This window comes from Chiloscyllium punctatum, chromosome 13 (genome assembly GCF_047496795.1).
Source record: "Chiloscyllium punctatum isolate Juve2018m chromosome 13, sChiPun1.3, whole genome shotgun sequence".
In the NCBI taxonomy this organism is placed as follows: domain Eukaryota; kingdom Metazoa; phylum Chordata; class Chondrichthyes; order Orectolobiformes; family Hemiscylliidae; genus Chiloscyllium; species Chiloscyllium punctatum.
Window position 1 is genome coordinate 89,592,972 of NC_092751.1, and position 22,372 is coordinate 89,615,343.

The window sequence follows — 22,372 nt, forward strand, 5'->3', positions numbered from 1 at the left end:
TTCAACAGGGAGCTGTGTGGAAACTGTGTCTTTTCTGTCCTTCACCCTGTAAGCATGTGTTCCATTTATACCGGTTTTTAAAGGGAGTTTGCTTATTGGGACTGTTGTGTATATTCAGAACAGCATAATTAAGTCTAGTTAGAGAGGTTGAGTTCTGTAGGGTTCTTTATTCTGTTCATTGTGTTTCATTGTGTAATTTTGTGAACAAATATGTCTTTTTTTTAAAACCTAGAATTCAACCTAGCTAACTTAATCCAGGTCATTTTCACTGTACGCTTACTGAAACAAATTGCAAAATTATGGTCTGAGCTGCCTACTTAAGAATGTTTTGGGTGGTCTGGCTTAGTCCATAACACTGGGCAACTTCCAGGTTTGGGCTAATAAGTGGCCAATAGTACACTCCCCATACATGTGCCATCTCCGAGTGATTTTTAACCAACGCCCTTTAATGATCACTTGTGTTACTTTTGAAATCCCCACTATCGACATCCTGGGGGGTTATCATTGACCAGAAACTGAACTGGACTGGCCATAAAGTTACTGTGGCTACAAGACCAAGTCAGAGACTAGGAATCCTGCAGCGATTAGTTCAACATCCGACTCTGTCCAAAGTCCACTACCTAGAAGGCATAAGGCAGTAGTGTGATGCCTGGATGAGTGCAGCTCAACAGTTGGCAAAAGCTTCCCACAGCTGGGGCAAAGCAGCCCACTTGATTCGAACCTATAATAGAGTTAGGGTTAAGCATTCACCCCCTTCGCCACTGATGGTCAGTAGCAGCAGTGTGTGCTGTCTACAAGATGAACTGAGAAATTCACAGCCCCTTCCAAATCCATGTCGTTCTAGATGGACATGGTCAAAGGCAGCAGCTACATGGGACCACCACCACCTGAAATCTTCCCTCCAAGCCACTCACCATCCTGACTTGGAAATATATCACTGCTCCTTCAGTGTCACTGGGTCAAAATCCTGGACTTCAGTCCCTCCATAATGGCACAGTGGGTGTCCTTAACACCAAATGGGCAAGAGCAGTTCAAGAATTCAGCCCTCCACCATCTCCCCAAGGGCACTTAGGGATGAGCAATAATTGCTGGCCCAGTAAGTGACATCCACATCTCAGGAATTAATGCATAAAAAAGTGTTTTTGCTCGTTAGGCTATGCAGGTGGCAATAACTTAATACTAAATAAAGCAAAATGTTCAAGTTTTCTGATGCATTTTTGTTTTTGACAATCCATGCATAATTGTGTTTGTTTCTTCCCATGAATAACACATTGCTCGCAGTTATATAGTGATGGAGCTCATGGATGCCAATCTGTGTCAGGTGATTCAGATGGAGCTGGACCACGAGCGAATGTCCTATCTACTTTACCAGATGCTTTGTGGCATCAAGCATCTTCATTCAGCTGGCATCATACACCGGGTTAGTCATGCTTATTGTTCATCCAGCTTTCTAAATGTTGCTTAGTGCTAAATTTTAAGTTAGCTGCTTAAGCTCACCCGAAAAGCTGTCATTGACAAAATAACTGTGGATGTTATTTGGCTGCAGTAAAGCATGTTGTGAAGGCATGTTGCTAATATTGCAAAGCCAATGGATTGCCAATATTTTCCCACTCTCTCCCTTCCCTGGGCTAGGTGGAGCAGGGGTGATACATATAGGAGGGATGGATGATGTATTTTGACACCGAAAAGTAGTTTTGTGCTGAAGTTTTGAGTTATTTGCCAATAATGTTGCAAGAACTGGAGGATCACATCATAGCTGCTCTCCTCGTAAAGAAGTCTTGCCATTAAGAATGTCAATCAAACAGGAGAGAAAAATAAAGATGTCTGATAAATGAATGGCTTTTATATAGATCATGGTGTTGCCCACTACAGGTTTATTGGAATGCAGACCTGCAGGAATAAATTGATTTCCACTTTTTCTTTCAAGACAAAGTGCCCAGAAGTTGAATTGAAATATGACTCCAGTTTTCAAACCATAAAACCATTGTGAAGTTAAAGAAAGAGGCTTGTCAGCCCATCCTGTCTATGCCAGCTGCTTATTTCAATCCCACTTAGTCCATAACTTTGCAGGTTATAGTGCTCCCAGTGCAGATCCATATTGCTTTTAACTGGGGGTTTCACCTAAACCACCAAACCAGATGAGCAATTCCAGACAGTCGCCATGTCTCATGTACTCTTCCCTATAGTTATCATTAAATCTATGCCCCCCCGCCCCAAAAAAAGCAAACACAACTCAGTAAGGGAACAGGTTTTCGCTGTCTATTCTAACCATTATTTTGTACTTCTGAATTAAGTTACCCCTCGGTCTCCTTTTCTCAGGAAAACAACCGGAGTCTCCCCAATCTTTGCCCACTTCTACAATTTTCAAATCATGGAAAAAGTCCAGTAAATCTTCTGTGAATCTCTCTAGAATGGCTATAACCTTCCTGAAATGTGGAGACCAGACCGGTCTATAGAATTCCAGCTTTGGCCTAATCCGTATATTTTACAGGACCAGCATTGCATCTTTGTGCTTGTATTATAGCTCACCTGATAATAGAAAGCATCCCATATTGGCTATTTACCACCTTATCTATGGTCTTGGTGCATTTCGAGACCTGTGGACGAGCACTCAAAGTCTGTCATCTTTTCTACACCTCTGAATATCCTTCTGTTTATTGTATATATCCTTGCTCTGTTTGCCCTCCCCATAACCTCTCCTTGTCCAGATTGAATTTTACTTGACACTCAACCAAACCACTGCCTGTCTGCAGTCAACAGCCATCCTCTTCATGATCAACCACCCAGCCAATTTTGCTGTCCTCTGCAAATTTCCCAGTCGTTTTGCCCACATTACATCAAAATCTTTCATGAACCTGCAAGTAACAGGCGACTCCAAAGTGAGCCCTATGGAACATCACTGGAAGCCGCTTTCCAGTTGCAAAAACATCCATCAACTGCTGTCATTTGTTTCCTGCCTTTGAATCAATTTTGGATCCAACTTGTCACATTTCCCTGTTTTCCAGGAGCTTTATTTATTTATTTCTTAACAGTTTGCTGTGTTGGACCTTGTCAAATTGTACTCTAAGCATCAATATACCCTGTAACTTGTTCAAGGTGAGGGCCAAGGGGTTTCGGAGGATGTGAGGAAATTTTTTTTAAAATTATAAAAACCCAGAGGGTGGAGACAGTCTGAAATGCTCCGCCCTGGAGGGTGGTAGAGGCAAGTTGTCTTGCATCCTTTTTTTAAAAAGTACCTGAATGAGCACTTGGCATGTCATCCCATTCAAGGCTGTGGGCCAAGTGCTGGTAAATGGGATTAGTTTGAAGGTCAAAGTGAAGTCTGCAGCTGCTGGAGACCAGAGTCGAGAGGATGGTGCTGGAAAAGCACAGCAGGTCGGGCAGTATCCGAGGAGCAGGAGTATTGCTGTTTCGGGCCACAGCCCTTCACCAGGAATAATTCCGGTTGCAGTGTTGGTTTTTGTATTTGCCCACTATTGAGATCAGACTGACCACGCTATAATTATTTGGACTAGCCTTTGTATCCTTTTTTGGATAACATTTGCAGACCTCCGGTATCTTTCCTGTGTCTGGTGGGCACTGGTTAATTATCCTCAGATGATCTGCTATTTCCTCATTGCCTGGTAGAGGGCTACAAACCTGAATGGCATAGATTGGGGGGGTGGGGGTGGGGGGTTAATCTGAGGCTATTTCCCAGCCTGGGAAGGCCAGCTGCATAGGGAGCCGGTTCAATTTGAGAGCGGCTACATTTTAGGGAGGGATGCATGGAAAATGTTTCTCTCAGAGGGTGGTAGGTGTCTGGAATATACTGCCAGTGGAGTTGGTAGAAGCAGGCACATTAGCAACCTCAAGGGTATATCTTGATATACGTGAATGGGAGGTGAATGGAGGGATAGAAACCGTGTGGGCAAAATGTAGCGGATCTAAAGGATTAGGCATCAGTGCAGACTTGGTGAATTGTATTGCTCTAAGAGCTTGAGTTACACATTAATCCAATCATTGTAACTTGTCCATCTTTGAGAGACCGTTCCTCCAGTCCCTTTCTGCTCCTTGTGCTTTTTTTAAATTTAATATTTCACACTCTAACTAGGCCATCTACATCATCCCCCTCCATTGTAAAGACAGGGACAAAATCTAATCATTTGGAACCTTACCCATATCTCCTATATTCAAGCACCATACATATCTCAGGCCCAAACCTTTCCTTAAAACCAGTCTGGCCCAAAGATAATGATTAAGTTGGGACAATGACACTGAAGCAGTTTAAAAAGCTACAGATATTCTCGCCTCAGAATTCTTAACCTGCATTGGAAGCTCATTTTTATGCTCATGTATTCTGATCTGTTTAAAATTCAGCTGTTGAATAAGTTTTTAATTGCAGGGTTACTGAATTAATTTTGCCCTGAACTTCCTCTCCCCATTTCCAAACAAAACTGCTTCAAGTTTGATTGCAGGCAATCTAAAATGCAGGACAATGGAAGTACAACTTTTGTTCTCCCTGGAGTTACTTTAAGGGAGCCCATAACATTGACAGGTTCTCTGATTTTAAATTAATAGATTATTAACAAGGCAGATCTTTATTGTCAGTAAGACAGGAGTGTGTGCTGCTTGTGTTTGATTGAAGCATATGTCTTTGCGCTGCAGTTAATGTTGAAGTCCATGTGGGATAAAGTGATGTAATGCATGTTTGACAGCTACTTGAGACTTCTCTGCTGAAGTATAGTTAATGCCTGTTGGTTCAGTAATAACTCAACTTGAGGTTTGCTTATAGACAAAAATAGTCTGGACCACTCTGGTTTTCTGAGCAATAAAATGGGTTGATGGTGTATGAACTTAGTTCTGCTGAGGGGGAAGAAAAATCCATGCTTAAAGCAATATATTATGTCAGAGCATTTGCAATGCTTTGTTAATTTTACCTTTACCATCACCCCTCAAATTATTTGGTCATTTGTAGAATTTTCATTTTCAGAGTGGAGACTTTTCGACTCTTGTGCAGTGTAAAAATCTATTTAACCTGTCAGATACTGGAGAGTGCCTTTTTCCTTGAGGGTTGGAAAATAAACTAGGACTTTTTTCTATTGACGAATGGTGCTGCATGGCTGTTTCTCAACTGAACAGAGTGCACACTCGCCATTGAATTGGGGTGATGACAGCGCACCAATAATGACTGATTAGATTACACTTATTTATTCTCTGAAAGGGAAAATGATTGAAAGCTTTTCTGAGACTTCCATTTCTATCTGCAATGTCAACGAAGTTTCAACAGTGTCCTCACTCTATTTTATGATCCTTGTAATGCTGTAGTCTAGATCCTATTGTTCCGACATGAAAGCTTTGTATCACTGTAGCTCCCTCATGAGGATCGCTAGAATTGACCTCTGTTTAAATGCCAGCAGGAACTAGTGCACTGTGGTACCCATTGTGGCATTTCTGTCTTTGCTCCAGTGCTCTAATTGATGGTTGTCAAAAGTGAGTTCAAAATTAAAACATGACCTGGTGTCATAATGAGCAAGATGACCAAGATTCCTTTACCTGTGCAAACTGATTTTTAAAACATTGTGGTGTTTGTCATTCATCAAAGCAGTCAGTCTTCAACACAAGTGAAAGATCAAGACCGTCGATTTATAGATGTATTTGCCCCTCTTCCTCCCTTCCAAAGCTGCCAGTGCGTTATTGTTTATCCTTAAAGTATCTCTGCACAATTAATTATTGCAATAGATGTCAGATTTTATAACTGCCATTAGCTTTCGCTATCTGCAATAACTGGTCATTCAAGTACGGATTAGATTCATGATTCATGTGATTGAGCCTGGCTGACTTGAGCAGAACTAATGTCTTCTTCCAACTTTTCCTGAATGTTTCAGTAAGTCTTTGCTGTACATTATCGCTGTGATTGCAGCATTTTGTCTTTTATTAAAATAAAATAAAAGCTGGCTGCAACTATTTATCTGAAAACTTACCTAAAAATGTGTAGCTTAAAGATCCCTGACCAGATAAACATAAACCCCTTCTACGATCGCAGAAGGAGCCGTAACAGCACTGCCATTGTAAGTACGCAGTGTCAACCAGTTGCCAGAATTATATTCTGCTGAGAATGGACAATCATTTTTATCTGTTAATCCTAACTTTTTTGTTTGAAAGTGCACCATTCTTTAGGAAGAGCTCCTTTGCTTATTATAAATATGCATCATATGCTATTAAGTACCGCATGAGACTAAAGCCAACATACTTCTACTACTATTAGAAAATGTTTCCATCCTCTGCTAAGAAAAGGAAGTACAGATCCATTTTCCTTTTCTGATTACCAATTAATAGTTATCCACCGATCCGCTCCTGTAAGTGTATCTATTGCCAAAGCTAACCACACCGCAAATTGAAGAAACAACATCTCATCTTCTGCCTGGAGGACTCAACATTGAGTTCTCCAATTTCAAATAACCTCCTTCCTTCCCATTCCCCAAATCCCTTCTCACCCCCTCCCCCACACTTCCACTCCTTTCTGCCAACAGGATTCATTCCTCCTATCGACCAACCAGGTGGTACCCTCTACCTGTCTTCACCTGCCCCCACCCAACCCCTTTTATTTGCAGCTGCCCCCACACCCACCCCCCATCCTGAAGAAGGGTTACACCAGAAACGTTGACTTCTCCACCTCCTGATGCTGCCTGGCTTGCTGTGTTCTTCCAGCCTCCTGTCTGTCCATGATTTTTTATCTGCAATTAGTAGCCTTCAGTTTGAGATGGAGGACCATTTGGCTTAAGTGCCCAGAAAAAAAAATCCATTTTGTGTTTAGAAGGGAGACATCTTATTTTTAAACTTCTGTCCCTTAGTGTTAGCCTCCCCAACATGAGGATATACATCCTGTGTGGTACCATAATATGATTTCTTATTCTTCTAAATTCCAACTGATTCAAGACCCAAAATATTCAACTTTCATTTAATACAATAATCCTTTCATCTCCGGGATAAGTTAAGTGAACCACCTGAGCTGGTTCTGAAGCAGTTATGTAGGGTTTTTTGTAAATCAGGGGACCAAGCCTTAACACAGTACACCAGGTGTGTGTATACCAATACCCTATTCAGATTACTAAAGCTTCCCTTTCCAATAGACATCGATCTTACACATTGCTGTTCGTGCATATAGAAGCACAGAAATTAGGAGTGTGAGAAAGCAGTTCAGCCCCTGTACTCCACTCTGGCATTTAAGATGATCCAAGCTCCTGCCTGCTCCCCAAAGCCCTTTTATTCTGCTTTTCACTAGAATCGTATGTTTTTCCTTTTCTTGAATCTAATTAGATTAGATTTCCTACAATTTGGAAATAGGCCCTTCGGCCCAACCAGTTCACACTGACCCTCCGAAGAGTAACCCACCCAGACCCACCTCCCTCTGACAAATGCACCTAACACTATATGGGCAATTTAGCATGGCCAATTCACCTGACCGGTACATCTTTGTGACTGTGGGAGAAAACCGGAGCACACGGAGGGAACCCATGCAGACACGGGGAAAATGTGCAAACTCCACATAAAGTCACCTGAGGCTGGCATTGATGATTGGAGCTCACTGCTCCAGACTGCAGTGGAGGTAGAATCAAAGATTCACAACCCCCTCAGAAGTAGTTTCTCCTCAGCTCCGTTTTGAACCGACCTCCTCCCACTCGCTATCTGTGACCTCTCGTTTGAGACTGCCCCACAAGGGGGAACATCTGTTCAACATCCACTTTGTCAGTCCCCATTGTGATTTCATATACCTCGATCAGATTCCTGCCTCGTTCCTCTGAACCCCAGTGAGCTATTCAAAGTCACTCCTCCCACACCAGCCCTTTCACCCCTGGAATCAATCTAGTGAACTTCCGGTGCCACCACATCCTTCCTCAAATAAGGAGACCAAAACTGGACACACTATTCCAGGCGTGTTCTCATCAAGGCCTTATAAAATTGCAGTAATACTTATATCCTTTTTATAATCCAGTTCTTTGGCAATAAATGCCAGGATTCCATTTGCTTTTCCTATTATATGCTGCACCTGCATCCCCATTTGCTGCAGCTTGTGCACATAGACACCCAGATCCTTCTGCATTGATATACTTGGAGTCAGCTAACCATTTGCATAGTGATTTGCCCACTTTTAAAATGTAAAACTTTGCACTTATCCATATTAAACTTCATCTGCCAGATTCTAGCTCATTCTCCTATCCAGTCCTGTCAATATCCATCTGGGAACTCTTATCACCTCATCACAGCCTACTTTCCCACCTGTTTTAGTACTACCTGCAAATTTTAATGTTACATTGTCCCTGCTTTTGGAATATAACAACTTATGTATCCAGTATTTCTGCTGCCACCTTCTTTAATACCCCGGGGTGCAGACCATCAGGCCCTAGGGACTTATCTGCCTTTAATCCAATCAGTTTACTCGTTACAGTTATTTCAACAAATACTAACTTTAATGGTTTCATGTCCCAAGAAACTGTGATCTCTTTGTATCATTAAATTTTGAAACCCACCTTCATTTAAATATTGTTCTAATTCTCTATTCTTGCTCCCAGAAGGCTGGACTTGGGTTCTGTCATGAAATATGTAGATCAGATGCACTTTGTTTAGAATCTACAGTAAACAGGAAAAAGCCATTGAAGGAACTGAGCTATGTAGCTGTTTGTAGATCCCCACACACCTTGCCTTGCTAACTATTTCTCACACTGCCCCTGTATTCCTCTATTCTGATTGTTTGAGAAGGTGATAGGTAATTGTTTTTCTCCTGATAAAGTTTCTGTTGAGATGGAAAGGTGCAGTGCCAAGGTGCTGGCTTCAGCAGAATGTCTTGTCAGTCATTGAAATAGTCTTTGCTTTTCCACACTTTCCCTTCTTTGATAATATATGTTCTCCCCTTCTTTGATAATATATGTTCTCCCCTTCTCAAGCTGAGAAGGTGCTAATTATAATCTGATTTCTCAATTAATTCTTGTATTTGGACAACATTGAAATGAAAATGTGATTTAGCATTGGTGAATATTAAAGAAAATTATTAGTTGTTTTTATAGCTCTTAACCCAGTTGAACAAACAGAATGACTGTACAGCAGCAGGGAGGATATGGCACCCTCTGAGTCAATTACTACTTGTCGGAAAACTTAATTGATTGCCAATTGGGTAAACATGCAGCACTCCGACCAATGAGAGAAATTCTTATGTAGCAGAAATTATTCAAATACGTCCAGGAACATTTGAGTTGCTGCATTTGGTGTCAAGTGGGATTAGATATATAGCAATGTAAATGCAGTGGTCCAAATCTGAAGTTGAATTTTCAGTCTTAAACTTTCAGTGTATTATGACAGCTGAGACATGTGTCGTCTCCTTCCTGCTTTAGCTTTGGATTGGATGCAATACAACCAGAAACCATGTATTTTTGGGATCTTCTGGGAAGTTTATACAACAAAATTGACCTCCTAATGGAGTCCCACCTAATATTATCCTGACCTTGGGATATAACAAACATGCTGACCTCTGAATCTTTGCAGTAGTATGTATTTGCAGGACATCCTTATGGCTAGGCAGGCATGACATGCAACCAACAGTGCAACTCTAATTTCTGTTGCGTACCATACTAAATGGATACCAGTCTGATATCTGCTTTTTTATGATATCATCTTTAACCAGCCATTTTATTCATGTTATATTGTGTTTGCACTTTTTTTTTTAATCACTCGTTCTGATTTTCAATTCCTTGTGCTTGCTTGTACTTTGTGGTTAAGAACAGTCTCGAATTTGTGTCCCCTCAAACCAAATAAAAACTTGATTTTGTTTCTAACTTTTAGGACCTGAAGCCAAGTAACATAGTTGTGAAAGCAGACTGCACGTTGAAGATCTTAGATTTTGGACTAGCAAGAACAGCAGGAACTAGTTTCCTGATGACGCCTTACGTGGTTACGCGATACTATCGTGCTCCCGAGGTCATTCTAGGAATGGGATACAAAGAAAATGGTTAGTGTGTGTTTGTGCATAATTGGAGGGATAGAAGAGAGGCTTGTCTCTTTGGAGCCAGTGAGTTGGTATTATCGTTCTCTTATTGAGTCACATCTGGACAAAATGACTGAAAATTTATTTACCTGTAAATTCAAAGGAAGGATTTTAATCTGATCCAGTCTTTCCAACTGTTCTTATTCTCAATACTTTCTAATGTAAATTTATTTAATCATGGGGAAGTGCAAGTTGATGAAGATGAGTTCTTGATGTATCCTGCACTGTTGGAGTATTTGGTTACATGACACTAATTTACTACAAGATATTTCTGTTGATAGGAGTTGTGAACTGGCTCCAAACATGAGTAAAAATGTCTTTTTCTGGCTTAAGAACTCATTACTTTCATTAATTTAATATTTAAATAAAATTCCCTTAAGGCGGAGCTTGTTTAGTAACCAAGAAATGGTTGAAGGTTGCTTGTTTTATTTTCGATGACCTGATTTTGCTAGTGCCCATGTATACTTCATACAATGGACTGGACCAAAACAGCAAAGCATAGAGCCTGAGCTTGTAATCATTTTAATAAGATAGGGCTACTAAATTGTTATCATGAATAGCTCCATGTAAGATCTACATGGTGACTTTTTTTTTAGATTAATATGGAGATGGACAACAGGTGTTGATAACAGAAACAGAAACTATCCAAGCATTCCGACTCTGCATTCTGAAGTCAAATTCAGTCGAACCTAACATCCTAAAATCTAGAAATGGCATGTTTGGAGCCAAGTACCATACATTCTTTCTGGATAAAGACAGCAGCAATTAAGCATTTCATGTTTCTGCTGTTTAGAAATAAGGGAGATTAACATCAACATTTTGTTCACAAGTGAGTTTTAATATACTAGTGTCACCAATAGCATCTTGAATATATGAATTATTTTATATTCTACAACTTATATGCTGAAAGTTTCACAAATAAGCATCAGCAAACTATTTGGTGATAACTGATAGTACTACAGTGCTGTAGTTTGGTAATATGCTGTTTTTGTGCTAAATTGTATTTTGTAAAATTCATGCAAGCTGTTTTCAGTAAATGCTGAAGTGGTTCTTAATCTCTAACAGAAATGGGTAGTAAAAGAGACAAGAGCATGTGGATTGAGGGATGCAATGTGGTATGATTGAATTTGATGTGCTGAGCATAATTGTGTCTTTTATTGATTCATTTGTATGTGTTGCTGTACTTTAAATGTGCTCCATTACACAATGTCATGGTTGCTTTTGCTATGGTTACAAATTTGGAGGGGGAGTTGGTGGATTTGAATTGGGCCTACGTGAAAATCTAAATAATTCTCATGTTTGAGTGTCCTGCACACTCAGTACATGTAAGACTTGTGGTGTTTTGGTTAGCCTGGTAAAACCTGCTTCAACAAATATTTTTCCCTTCTTTTATGCTACAAACTTGTAGTGGATTTGTGGTCTGTTGGGTGCATTATGGGAGAAATGGTTCGTCACAAAATCCTCTTTCCAGGAAGGGACTGTATCCTTAATGCTGCGTGCAGTGGTGTGGATAGGCTACAACCTGTGGGAAGGTTGTATTTTGCCATTTGAAGAACAAGCCCTTGACAATTGATACAATTGGTTCTTTTTTATATAATGTTTTAAGCACTTTAAATTGCTCTCCTCTTGCTTTTTTTTTTCAAATTACCCAGGTAGGACCTGTAGCAAATCTGTCACTCTCCATAGGAGAGGCTGCATCTGGCTATGGGACATACAGTCTCTGCTGGTTATTTTGAAATTGTTTCCAAGTTTATATGTACTGACCATCTATGCTAAATCTGTTGTGACCGTGCTCCTGTGGCTCTAGATTGTTGATGTTTGTGTCTGGTCCCTGCAGTTTCATAAAATCCAACAAAATGTCGGAACTACAATAAAGAATTTTATTATAAAATTTGTAGTGACTTTGGGATTTCTCACATTGAGTTTCCATTAGTTTGTAGAAATGGGTTACTGCTTTGTGATCAATTCAAAATGATTCTGTCTTCAGTGCAGGGGAAAGGCTAATGACTACGTGGAAACAATCAAAACTTTGACCTGTTTGAATAAGATTTGAGTGAATCATAATTTACTGTTGTAATTTAAAGTTACTGTCCAGGAGCCAGACACAAACCGGTTTCTCTTCCAGAATTCTTCAAAATGTATCGGTCATCTCATAAATTGTCCTAGTGTGTTTGTTTTTTTTTGTTTTTTTTTGTTTGAATCCAATTTCTGCATGTTAATTTCATGTCATTGCATTTTGTTTTCAGTTGATATCTGGTCAGTTGGGTGCATCATGGGCGAAATGATCAGAGGTGGTGTGTTGTTCCCCGGTACAGATCGTATCCTTCCCATTTTAACCTTGGGCATAGTGTTTAAAATATTCTGTTTAGTACTCCAGACTCCCACGTGTTTGCAAGTCATTGTACTTGTTTCTTGCTTCCTGTGTTAGGATGTTGCATGAATGAAACCTTTTTGATAGCACTCAACCTGTTTAGAGCATTATCGGATTTTCCTTGCATGCGCCATTAATTCATCTTGCATTTCTGTCGATACGATGAAGTGGTTTAAAATTCAGGTTTAGCATTGAAATTCCAGTACAGTTTTTTTTTTAATAGAATGATAGGTCATGAATCTAGATCTCCTTTTGCCCAAGTGTTTGCGTGTGATCTCTGCTATGTTACTGCACAGCAATGTAATGGGAGTCCAAGCCATGCTCGTGTAGTGTATTTGGGGAATGTTAATTGTCCCATGATGGAACATCTGTAAAAGAATTTGCAAGTGCAAGATATGTTTGAAAGTAGAAATTAAGAAAAAAAAACAAATGTGTTTAACTTATTGGTACTCCATATCTATGACCACCACCTTCTTCCTTGCAGAAGGCAATGTCTGTCTGAGATATCATTTAATCATCGCTAGTGTTCTTCCTGCTGTGAACTATAAACAGTAGGCCCAGTGTATCTGCAGCATGAATCTGTCTTGCATAAACATAACAAGCAACGATTAACAAGCCGCGACTTTAGAAACCAATCATAGTAACCCTACAACTTCCCTAATTGAGATCAACATCACTCTTTTGCGCACTCTGTTTCTCTCACATGCACACACACATTACTGAGATCAGTGAACTCTGCACAGACTGGAAACTGAACTTGAGACCTTTTATGCTCTTACATGCAAGAATTGCAATCTCTGAGCCATCAGGGACCTGTGTAGCTTGTGAATTTATTTCATCTGGTACTTAATCTACTTGACATCAGCAGTAAAATGTACATTGAATGTATCTAAATGGGCTACTCAAGCAGGAATTTATAAATCAGGAAACAGTTGTGCTTAATGACAGGATAATATCAAATCATGCTCTCATTGGTTGAAAAAATGAATATAGTTCTATGTGTTAAGTGTTGTAGCTGTGCTAAAATATTTATGATCGGTATTAACATTTTACAATTTTTAAAACAGCAGTTTGTGAATTTAAACGTGCCCTCTTCCATTATTTCACACCGAGTGCCACTGTATTGGCTCATTTTCCTCTCAAATTCACTCGCCCTCCTCTCTCTAGGTATACCAGCTGCGTGTCTGAAGTGCAGCTGTAATTTAGTCAGGGTCCACACCAGAGCCATGTTTAAATCTACGTTGCCTCCTTTGTTTTGATTTTGACATTTCTTTGGTAAGCTTTTTTTTAAAGAATCATAGAATCCCGACAATGTGGAAACAAACCAACAAGTCCACACCGACCCTCCAAGGAATAACCCAGCCAGACTCATTCCCCTATAACTCTACATTAATTAGGGTTAAATGTACCTAACCTACATTTCTCTGAACACTATGGGCAATTCAGCGTGGACAATTCACCTGACCTGCGCATCTTTAGATTGTGGTAGGAAACCCACGCAGACACTGGGGAGAATGTGCAGACTCCACACAGACAATCGCCCGAGGCTGCAATCGAACCCGGGTCCCTGGTGCTGTGAGGCAGCAGTGCCAACCACTGAGCCATCATGCCGCACCTTGAATTTGTATGAAATCTGTCCATTTCTGTATTGTCCCCCACTGGCTCATAACTTTCTGGGGTGTCAACAGTACACTTAAATGGGTGAGAGTTCCTAGCTTGGCTGTATAACTTCTTAATATTACATTGCAGCATTTTTATCTGGTTAAAATGATTTATGCATCTAAATTTTCAGTATTTGCAGTTTTTTGCTCTTTGCTCGTGTATTTTAATGATTTTGGATGTTATCAATATAGGGACAAGAGTGTGGGATGGTTACTATTAATTTTAGACAGGAGAGATTGAATTAAGTCCTGTGCTACTTCAGTCTCATTTTATTGTTTAAGATTTTAAGTGTTCTGCATAGGCAGATGATTTCAAAGTGACAATACATAAGTTATTGACATAGATCAGCTGTTTGTGTGCCTTGTCAGCCATATTTTTCTTAGCTACCTAACTCTAGATATTGATCAATGGAACAAAGTGATCGAACAGTTAGGAACACCAGCCTCTGAGTTCATGAAGAAGTTGCAGCCCACTGTGAGGACTTACGTGGAGAACAGACCCAAGTATACAGGCTACAGTTTTGAGAAACTTTTTCCAGACGTCCTTTTTCCTGCCGATTCTGAGCACAATAAACTGAAAGGTAATGGAACGGCACGCTTTTCATTTCTCAGGCTGTTCACCGCAATCATGTACACTGTGTGCAGTTGGCCCACCCTTGGCAGTTATGAGCTTTGAGCTGATGCATTTGAACTAAAGGTGCTTCTCATATTTGTGATTCTGTCAGCTCTTCCAAGTGCCTGATCAGAGTAGGTGGTGCTATACTCTTGGTTGTAACTCTGAGGGGGCTCCTCCTTGGAGTTCAAATCCTGCACAACTACTGTTCATCCAGTCTTGGCTGAGGAACAACCAAACACATCCACTTAATGCTCTCTATCAATGGCCTAAAACTAAAATTTAGGTTGTTTGCAAGTTAAGCAACCAATTAAGTTACTGGATTGCTTCCAGCAGTGACTGCAGTTCCATTGCACAATGTAACACTTCAGATACTGAGAACGTAAAGGCCGGAGTAGGCAGTTTGGTTCCTTGAGCCTATCCAACCATTCAGCAAGATTATGGCTGATCTGCCACTCCACTCAACTTTCATGCCAGTTCTTCATAACCCTCAATTCTCTGATATTTCAGACATCTGCCCAGTTCTTCTTTTACAGTGAAAACTCGATTATCTGAACGAGATGAGCGGACACTTTTTCTTTTTGGATAATCGATTATTCAGAAAATTGATTAAATGCCTTTCCTCTGGCGCTTGGAGTTTTTAAAGTCTGCTCTCTATTCAGGAGCATGCAGTGTGTGAGACCCCGCCCCCAACACCGCTCCTATCCATCACCGACCCCCTGCCTCCTGTGTACAGTACCGCCCCTGCAACCCAGTCCACCCCCAACTCAGTCCAACACTGCCCCCCAAACCATTCAAACCCTGCTCCAACCCCCCCCCCCCAACTCAGTCTGACACTGCCCCCCACCCCCAAACCATTCAAACCCCACCCCACCCCAACCTGGTCCAACCCCGCACCCCCCCTCCCCCGCCCACCAAACTCGGTCCACCCCCAACCCGGTCTGACACTGACCCCAAACCATTCAAACCCTGCTCCAACCCCGCCCCCCACCCCCACCTGGTCCACCCCCAACTCAGTCTGACACTGCCCCCCCCCCCCCCACCCAAATCATTCAAACTCCACCTCAACCCCGTCCGTCCACCCCCAACTTGGTCTGACACTGCCCCCCAAACCATTCAAACTCCACACCCGACCCCAACCCTGTCTAACCCCGACCCCCAGCACAAAGCGTGTGAGCGCTTGCCTGCAGCGCACCCCCACCCCCACTAATCCTCCCCCCTCCAGGGCATCCAGACTACACACCAACAAAACTGCTGCTGCCGCCTTTGTGGGGTAAGTCTCCAAGTAGTGCGTGCGCGCACACAGACACAACATTTTGCTGCAAATTTTTGATAGGTTCCGCGTTTGCCCTGCACAGGACAATGCTGGAGCGATTATTCCTGGGAAGCGGGGGGGGGGGGGGGGGTGGGAGCAGTTAAGGTACACCCCTCTGTAGAACTCCAGGGAAAGTGTGGGGAGAGAGATAGGGAGCGGGAGGTCAGTCGCTTGGAGACGGTGCTTGTTTAGTCACCGTGAGCAAAAGACACGATCACTGCTGGAAATACATCTGTGATGTAATGTTTCTATCAGGACCTTGTGATCTCTTTCGGATAATTAGTATTTGGATAATTGAGGTTCCCCTGTATTTGCTTTGTGATCTGGGCTGCTAATGTTCTGTTGGCATTAGTTTGTCTTCTATTGTTTACACAATCCTGTTTATTCTAACAACACTTAAGCCTTGTGATTGATGCAGTGTCAATTAAAATACCTTAAGTTGAGTTTTGAGTTTGATCATGGTTGTTAAGTTACCTGTTCAAATAGACTCTTACTTAGTTAAAAAAGACTTCAGTTTTAAAGAAGGACTTTTGTGCAACGCATCGAAATGACTGGCAGCCACTTGATCTGAAACAGGTACAATTCAGCAGTTCCAAATGGCCTTGTGCAATTGAAGATTTTACAACACAGAGCTCATTACACCTGCATTGATTTGTTGAAAATTAATCCATTTGTTTAACACATGCACAATCCACGTGGCGGCTGATTGATTATGTCCTGACTTGGTTGTTGGATGAAATTTATCTCAACCAGTGCCAGACTTGGCTCAGGGACTCTTGAGCCAGGAGGTCACATGTTCAAAGCTCTGTCCCAGAGACTTGAATGCATTGTCCGGCCTCCAAGTCCAACAAAGGCCCAAGGGATTGGAGAGCGAGGTTGTGGCAGTCGCTCTCTCTTTTTGGGGATATTTGACACTGAACACTTCCCCCTTCCCATTTGGGAAGTATGAAAAGAAGTTAGTGCGCTTTTTGAAAAGAAGCGGCATTCCCTTTGCATACGAGACCATATTCGTCCCTCAATCGATTTACCTAAAATTAACTTGCATCTGATGTAGTAACTGCACGGATTATAAAATGGCCGCCATGTTTACCCAAATTACAAAGGCCGTACAATTTCAGAAAGTGCTTTGGCAATTTCCTGAGACAGTGAAAGTCACTATGATTGCAAGTTAATTTATTCTTTGTAAATGGAGCAAATCAAGTTGCACAACACCAAATTTCATACATTTTTTGCTCACTTTTTAAATTTTCATGGCACATGCAGGTAATTGGAGCTTCTTTTATTTAATTACCCCTGTGTCTGACGAGCAAAACAGTTTAGTTCTGAAATAACTTATAATGCTTATTCACATATGAATTTATGATTGCAGGTAAACAATCTACAGTACTTAACTGGAGTTTCCCCTTCTGTGTTACAGCAAGTCAAGCTAGAGATTTGTTATGTAAAATGCTTGTAATAGATGCATCAAAGAGAATTTCAGTGGATGACGCTCTGCAACACCCTTACATTAACGTTTGGTATGATCCTGCTGAAGTAGAAGCTGTAAGTGTTTAATTTGTCCGTCTTCTCCACGCATACTTGTCTAGTGACTGTGTAACACACGTGGCACAATGCCACCACTAATCTGAAAAACGCCAAGTAAAAAGCTTATCTGACTACAACTAAAAAAGGTTTTATTTGCAGCAAAAATAGAAATTACTGGAAAAGCTCAGCAAGAGAGATCCTTGCAGCATCTGCGGAGAGAAATCAGTTAATGTTTCGTGTTGAGTGACCCTTCCTCATTTTATTTGCTGATATTCTAAACCAGATTAGATCCCACTTTAAGATCAAACAACCAGGTGTAGGTCATACTGCATCTGGAGCCAGTTTGACCATTCAGTGGCTGACGTGGATCTCTCTTCACTTTTCTATGCTATCCCATAAGACTAGGAGCAGAAGTAGGCCATTCAGCCCATTGACCCTGCTTCACCATTCAATGAGATCATGGGTGATACGATGATCCTCAACTCCACTTTTCTGCCTTTTCCCATAATGCACAGTTCCCTGACCAATTAAAAATCTGTCAAACTTGCCCTTGAATATACTTAACGATCCAGCCCTCTGCAGTAATTCCCACCTCCCTTGATTTCATTTGTGCCCAAAAATCTGTTGATATCAAACTTTGACTATCTTTGACTGCTGAGCACCAGCAGTCTAGAGAATTCCAGAAATTCCTGTGTTGACAGCACATGGTTTACTTAAAGAAGCCATCTCTACTCTAATCTCTGGGCATCTATAGCATCCCTGAAGTCTACAGTGCACCAGGCCACACATCACATACTACACTGTGACCAGTTCCTGGCGTGTGTCGCTTAATCTGTCATCCCAGAAACCAGAATCTCCAGTAACGAGTGCAGAATGTCGCCACTCCACAATAACAGTGGTGTCAGTGCTATTGTATAGAACTCCAATGTTGTCACTCCGAAGGGATTCTAAAAGGGCTATCCGAAGATGAAGTATCGCTGCCTTCGTGCTCTTAGTAAAATGGAGACTCCAAGTTAAAAGGCTCCAAGCCTTGTTACTGCAAACTCCAGTGGCTAACCAGCACTCTTGATTCACCCATGCTGTAAGACCATAAAACCTAGGATTGAAATTAGGCCATTCAGCCCATCGAGTCTGCTCTGCCATTCAATCATTGTTGATAAGTTTCTCATCCCTATTTTCTCTCTCTCTCTCTCTCTCTCTCTCTCTTTTTCCCGTAACTCTTGATATTCAAAAACCTATCTGTCTCCATCTTAAATATACTCAAAGATCTGGCCTCCCCAGCCTTCTGTGGCAGTGAATTCCAGAGATTCCCCACTCTCTGACTGAAATAGTTTCTCTTTATCTCCGTTCCACAAGGTCTCCCCTTTACTCTAAGGCTGTGCTCTCAGATCCTTAGTCTCTCCTACCAATGGAAAGATCTTCACAACATCTATTCTGTCCAGGCCATTCAGTATTTTGTATGTTTCAATTAGATCCCCCCTCATCCTTCTAAACTCTATCGAATATAGAACCAGAGTTCTCGCACGTTCCTCATATGCCATCTGATCACAATGCATGTTGGATAATGTGAATGTCACTATATCCATCCTTCTTATCCTTGCCTCCCCATGCCTTTTTACAGTTTAATGTTTCAAATACATGTGTGCATCTTTCTCTTTTAAAAAGCTATTCTGAATTCATCACTGCTTCTGTCAGGTCACTTGCTGTTTTAACAGAAGTTCAGTAAAATTTTAAATCTCATATGGTCCCCTTCTATAGCGGTGGGGTTCTTAAATTTCCACCTTCTGGTTACCAACTTGCTTGTGGCAATAATTGACTGAATTTACTTTGTCAAACCTTGACATTTTGAACTTGTCTTGTCAGAGCTCCTCTTTGCTCGATTAAAAATCCATTTGTGGGTGAAGGGCATCATAGGCGAAGCCAGTATTTATAGTCCATTTGCAATTGTCCTCGAGGAGGCTCTGAGTTGGTTTCTTGAATTATATGCATCAGCGCCATTAGTGACTCTTCAGATGCTGAAGCTGTCCATGTCTGAATGCAGTAACATCTGGACAATGTTCGAGGGTTGGGTTGAAAAGTGGCAATTGACATTTGTCCCACACAAAAGCCAGGCAATCACCTTCTCCAACAAGAGAGACTCTAACCATTATCCCTTGACATTCAGTGGTGTTACCATCACAACCTTGCTATCAACATCCCAGGGGATTGACCAGACACTTAACTGGGCTAATCATATAAGAATGACTATACTGAAGTTTGATTCAATCCAAGACACAGAAGCTCAGTTGATTGGCACTACATCCACAAACATCCTCTCCTTCCATGACTGGCACTCAGTAGTAGCAGCAGCGTGTCTCATTTATATGAATTGCAGAAATTAACCAAAGTTCCTTAGGCAACACTTTTCAAAGCCACGACTGCTGCCATTTGAGAAGCATATGGACAGCAGACATGTGGGAACTCCACAACTTGTACATCCCACTCCAAGCTGTTCACCATCCTGATTGGCTATATATTGCTGCTGCTTCGCTATCACTTAGTCAACTTTAGGGAATTCCCTCCCATATGGCTTTGTGGCACATGGGCTGCAGCAGTTTAAGAAGACAGCATGTCACTATCTCCTGATGCTACCTGGCTTGCTGTGTTCTTCCAGCCTCCTGCTTGTCTACTGCCACCTTAAGGACAATGAGAGATGGACAATAAATGCTGGCCCAGTTTTCAACATCCATGTCTCAAGTCTATAAAAATCTTTTTTTCTAAAATGTAGAGTGGCTACAAGAGCAGGTCAGTGAGAAACTCAGTACTTTTACTCTGTCCATCACCTACAAAGTACATGTCAGGAGTTTGATGCAATACACCCCACTTGTCTGGATTGGCATCCTCTGCCTTAAATCCTAGCCTGGCATTTGTGTGTTGCGAATGTTACTTGCCACTTGGTGGGCCAAGCCTAAATTTATCACCCATTTTGCTGCTGTGAGAATGAACTACTTTTGCTCAAAGCCTAGTAAGTTTCATCTAGAACGATAAATGTCTTGAAGATTCTGTGAAGTTTAGACAAAGTTAATGAGTTAGATTGAAGCATGAGAGAAGGTGGATTGTGCTGTTTTTGAAGTATGATCATCACTTGATAGAATGTTGTAAGTAGATGTAAATACAAAATGTTGTTTTACAAATCGTTTATATCCCACATCCCTTCCTATCCTTATAGACATAGAACACTACAGTGTAGAACAAGCCCTTCGGCCCTCGATGTTGCGCCGACCTGTGAACTATTCTCAGCTCGTCCCCCTACACTATCCCAAAATCTTCCATGTGCTACTTTTATCTACTTTAGTGATAAATTGTAGGGACAGACCATTGATAAACTTCAATTCCAGCTTAAAATCTAGGCATGGTCCTAGAAGCAATTCGAGGCTACCTGTTCTCCTTTTAAAGCTGATCCAGCAGGTGTGCCCAAGTACCCTGTAGTTAGATTCTGTCTCCCCAAGCCTACCACCATCCTATATTTCAGTTGCCAGCTGTTATCGAAGAGATCCTCTGGAAAACATGTGGCCCACCACGATGCACATTTTCCAAAATGGAGAAAAATGTAATAAGGTTTTTTTTCCTAGTCTGTGAAAGTATTTTTCTGAATGTGTGTATCAGAGCTCATAACTCCCTGCTTCTCCCTGCCCCTCCACTTTCTGCCCTACATCCCACATTTATTAAAATATGATCTATCAACTGGGCTGTCATTACTTTACACATTGACCCTCCACTTGTTTCTTGTGCATGTTAATTAATGCTATTAATTCTGCAGTGCTGTAGCAGGAGGCTCATCATTATAAAGAATAGTGCTGTTTACTATGTTGGTTGCCTGGTTGTAAGAATTAATTATCTTGACATTCCCCTTTAACTACTGCTGTGGCATAGCCTGCTGTACTGAGGTGGAAATTATCGGCACCCATTTATAGACTTTTCTGTGCCCCTGACTCCAGTTTAATAGATAATCTGCTTTCACTGAAACTATGAAGCTCTAAGTAAGTCATTAACGACAGTTTTGCCCTGGTCCTTGTGTGCTGCTTAACCTTTCACCATAGATTACAGTATAGATAATGATGTAAGCAAATGGTAGCTCAGTGGTTAGCACTGCTGCCTCAGTGCCAGGGACCCAGGTTTGATTCCAGCCTCAGGCGACTCTCTGTGTGGAGTTTGCGTGGGATTCCTCCAGATGCTCCTGTTTCCTCTCGCAGTCCAAAGATATGCAGGTTAGGTGGATTAGCCGTGGGAAATGCAGGATGACAGGGATAGGGTGGGGGGGGAGCTGGGTGGATATTCTTTGGAGGGTGGGTTTGGACTCAAAGTGCTGAATGGCCTGCTTCCACACTGTAGGGATTCTATGATTTAAGGATTTGTCTAACAAGCTTTCAACTTATTTTTCTAGCCGCCACCCAAGATATATGACAAGCAGCTAGATGAGAGGGATCACACTATAGATGAGTGGAAAGGTAAGATGTTGAAATCAGTGCATTCTTTGCTGAATGCTGAAAATATTTGTGACGTATATTCCTCTTGAATTTACAGTGTAATGTGAGTGAGCATTACTGCTCTTTGCTGGAGCTATGAGCCAGCTTACTAACACTTAATCCAGAGTAACTAAAAGTAATTAACTATGACCCTGAGTGAAGGAAAGGATATGCAGAATTGTTTCAAGTGCTCTTCATTTTTGAAACATAAAGCCATACTTTATATGCAACATTTGTCCCTTTTAAAAAGCTTCATTCTTGGCATCGATGTGAGTTCTTTTGAATAGGGCTGTGCCTTCTTGTTGAGACACTCAACATTGATCGGAAGTCGGCAGAACATCTTAGACCCATGTCATTGAAAGGAAAGG

General features: G+C 41.4%; 1 protein-coding gene across 4 annotated transcripts in view; it reads left to right on the forward strand.

Moving 5' to 3' along the window:
* The window catches only part of mapk8a (mitogen-activated protein kinase 8a), a 118,845-nt gene that overhangs the window by 83,977 nt on the left and 12,496 nt on the right, over window positions 1-22,372 (forward strand). For 3 of the 4 annotated variants that reach the window (XM_072583178.1, XM_072583176.1, XM_072583179.1), the window contains exons 5-10: window positions 1,282-1,420; window positions 9,814-9,979; window positions 12,262-12,333; window positions 14,446-14,628; window positions 17,393-17,517; window positions 21,923-21,986. In XM_072583178.1, coding sequence (XP_072439279.1) covers window positions 1,282-1,420; window positions 9,814-9,979; window positions 12,262-12,333; window positions 14,446-14,628; window positions 17,393-17,517; window positions 21,923-21,986 — 749 coding nt within the window. Of the gene's footprint in view, window positions 1-1,281; window positions 1,421-9,813; window positions 9,980-11,423; window positions 11,496-12,261; window positions 12,334-14,445; window positions 14,629-17,392; window positions 17,518-21,922; window positions 21,987-22,372 lie in introns of all 4 variants that reach the window. The other variant, XM_072583177.1, reaches the window with a different exon arrangement.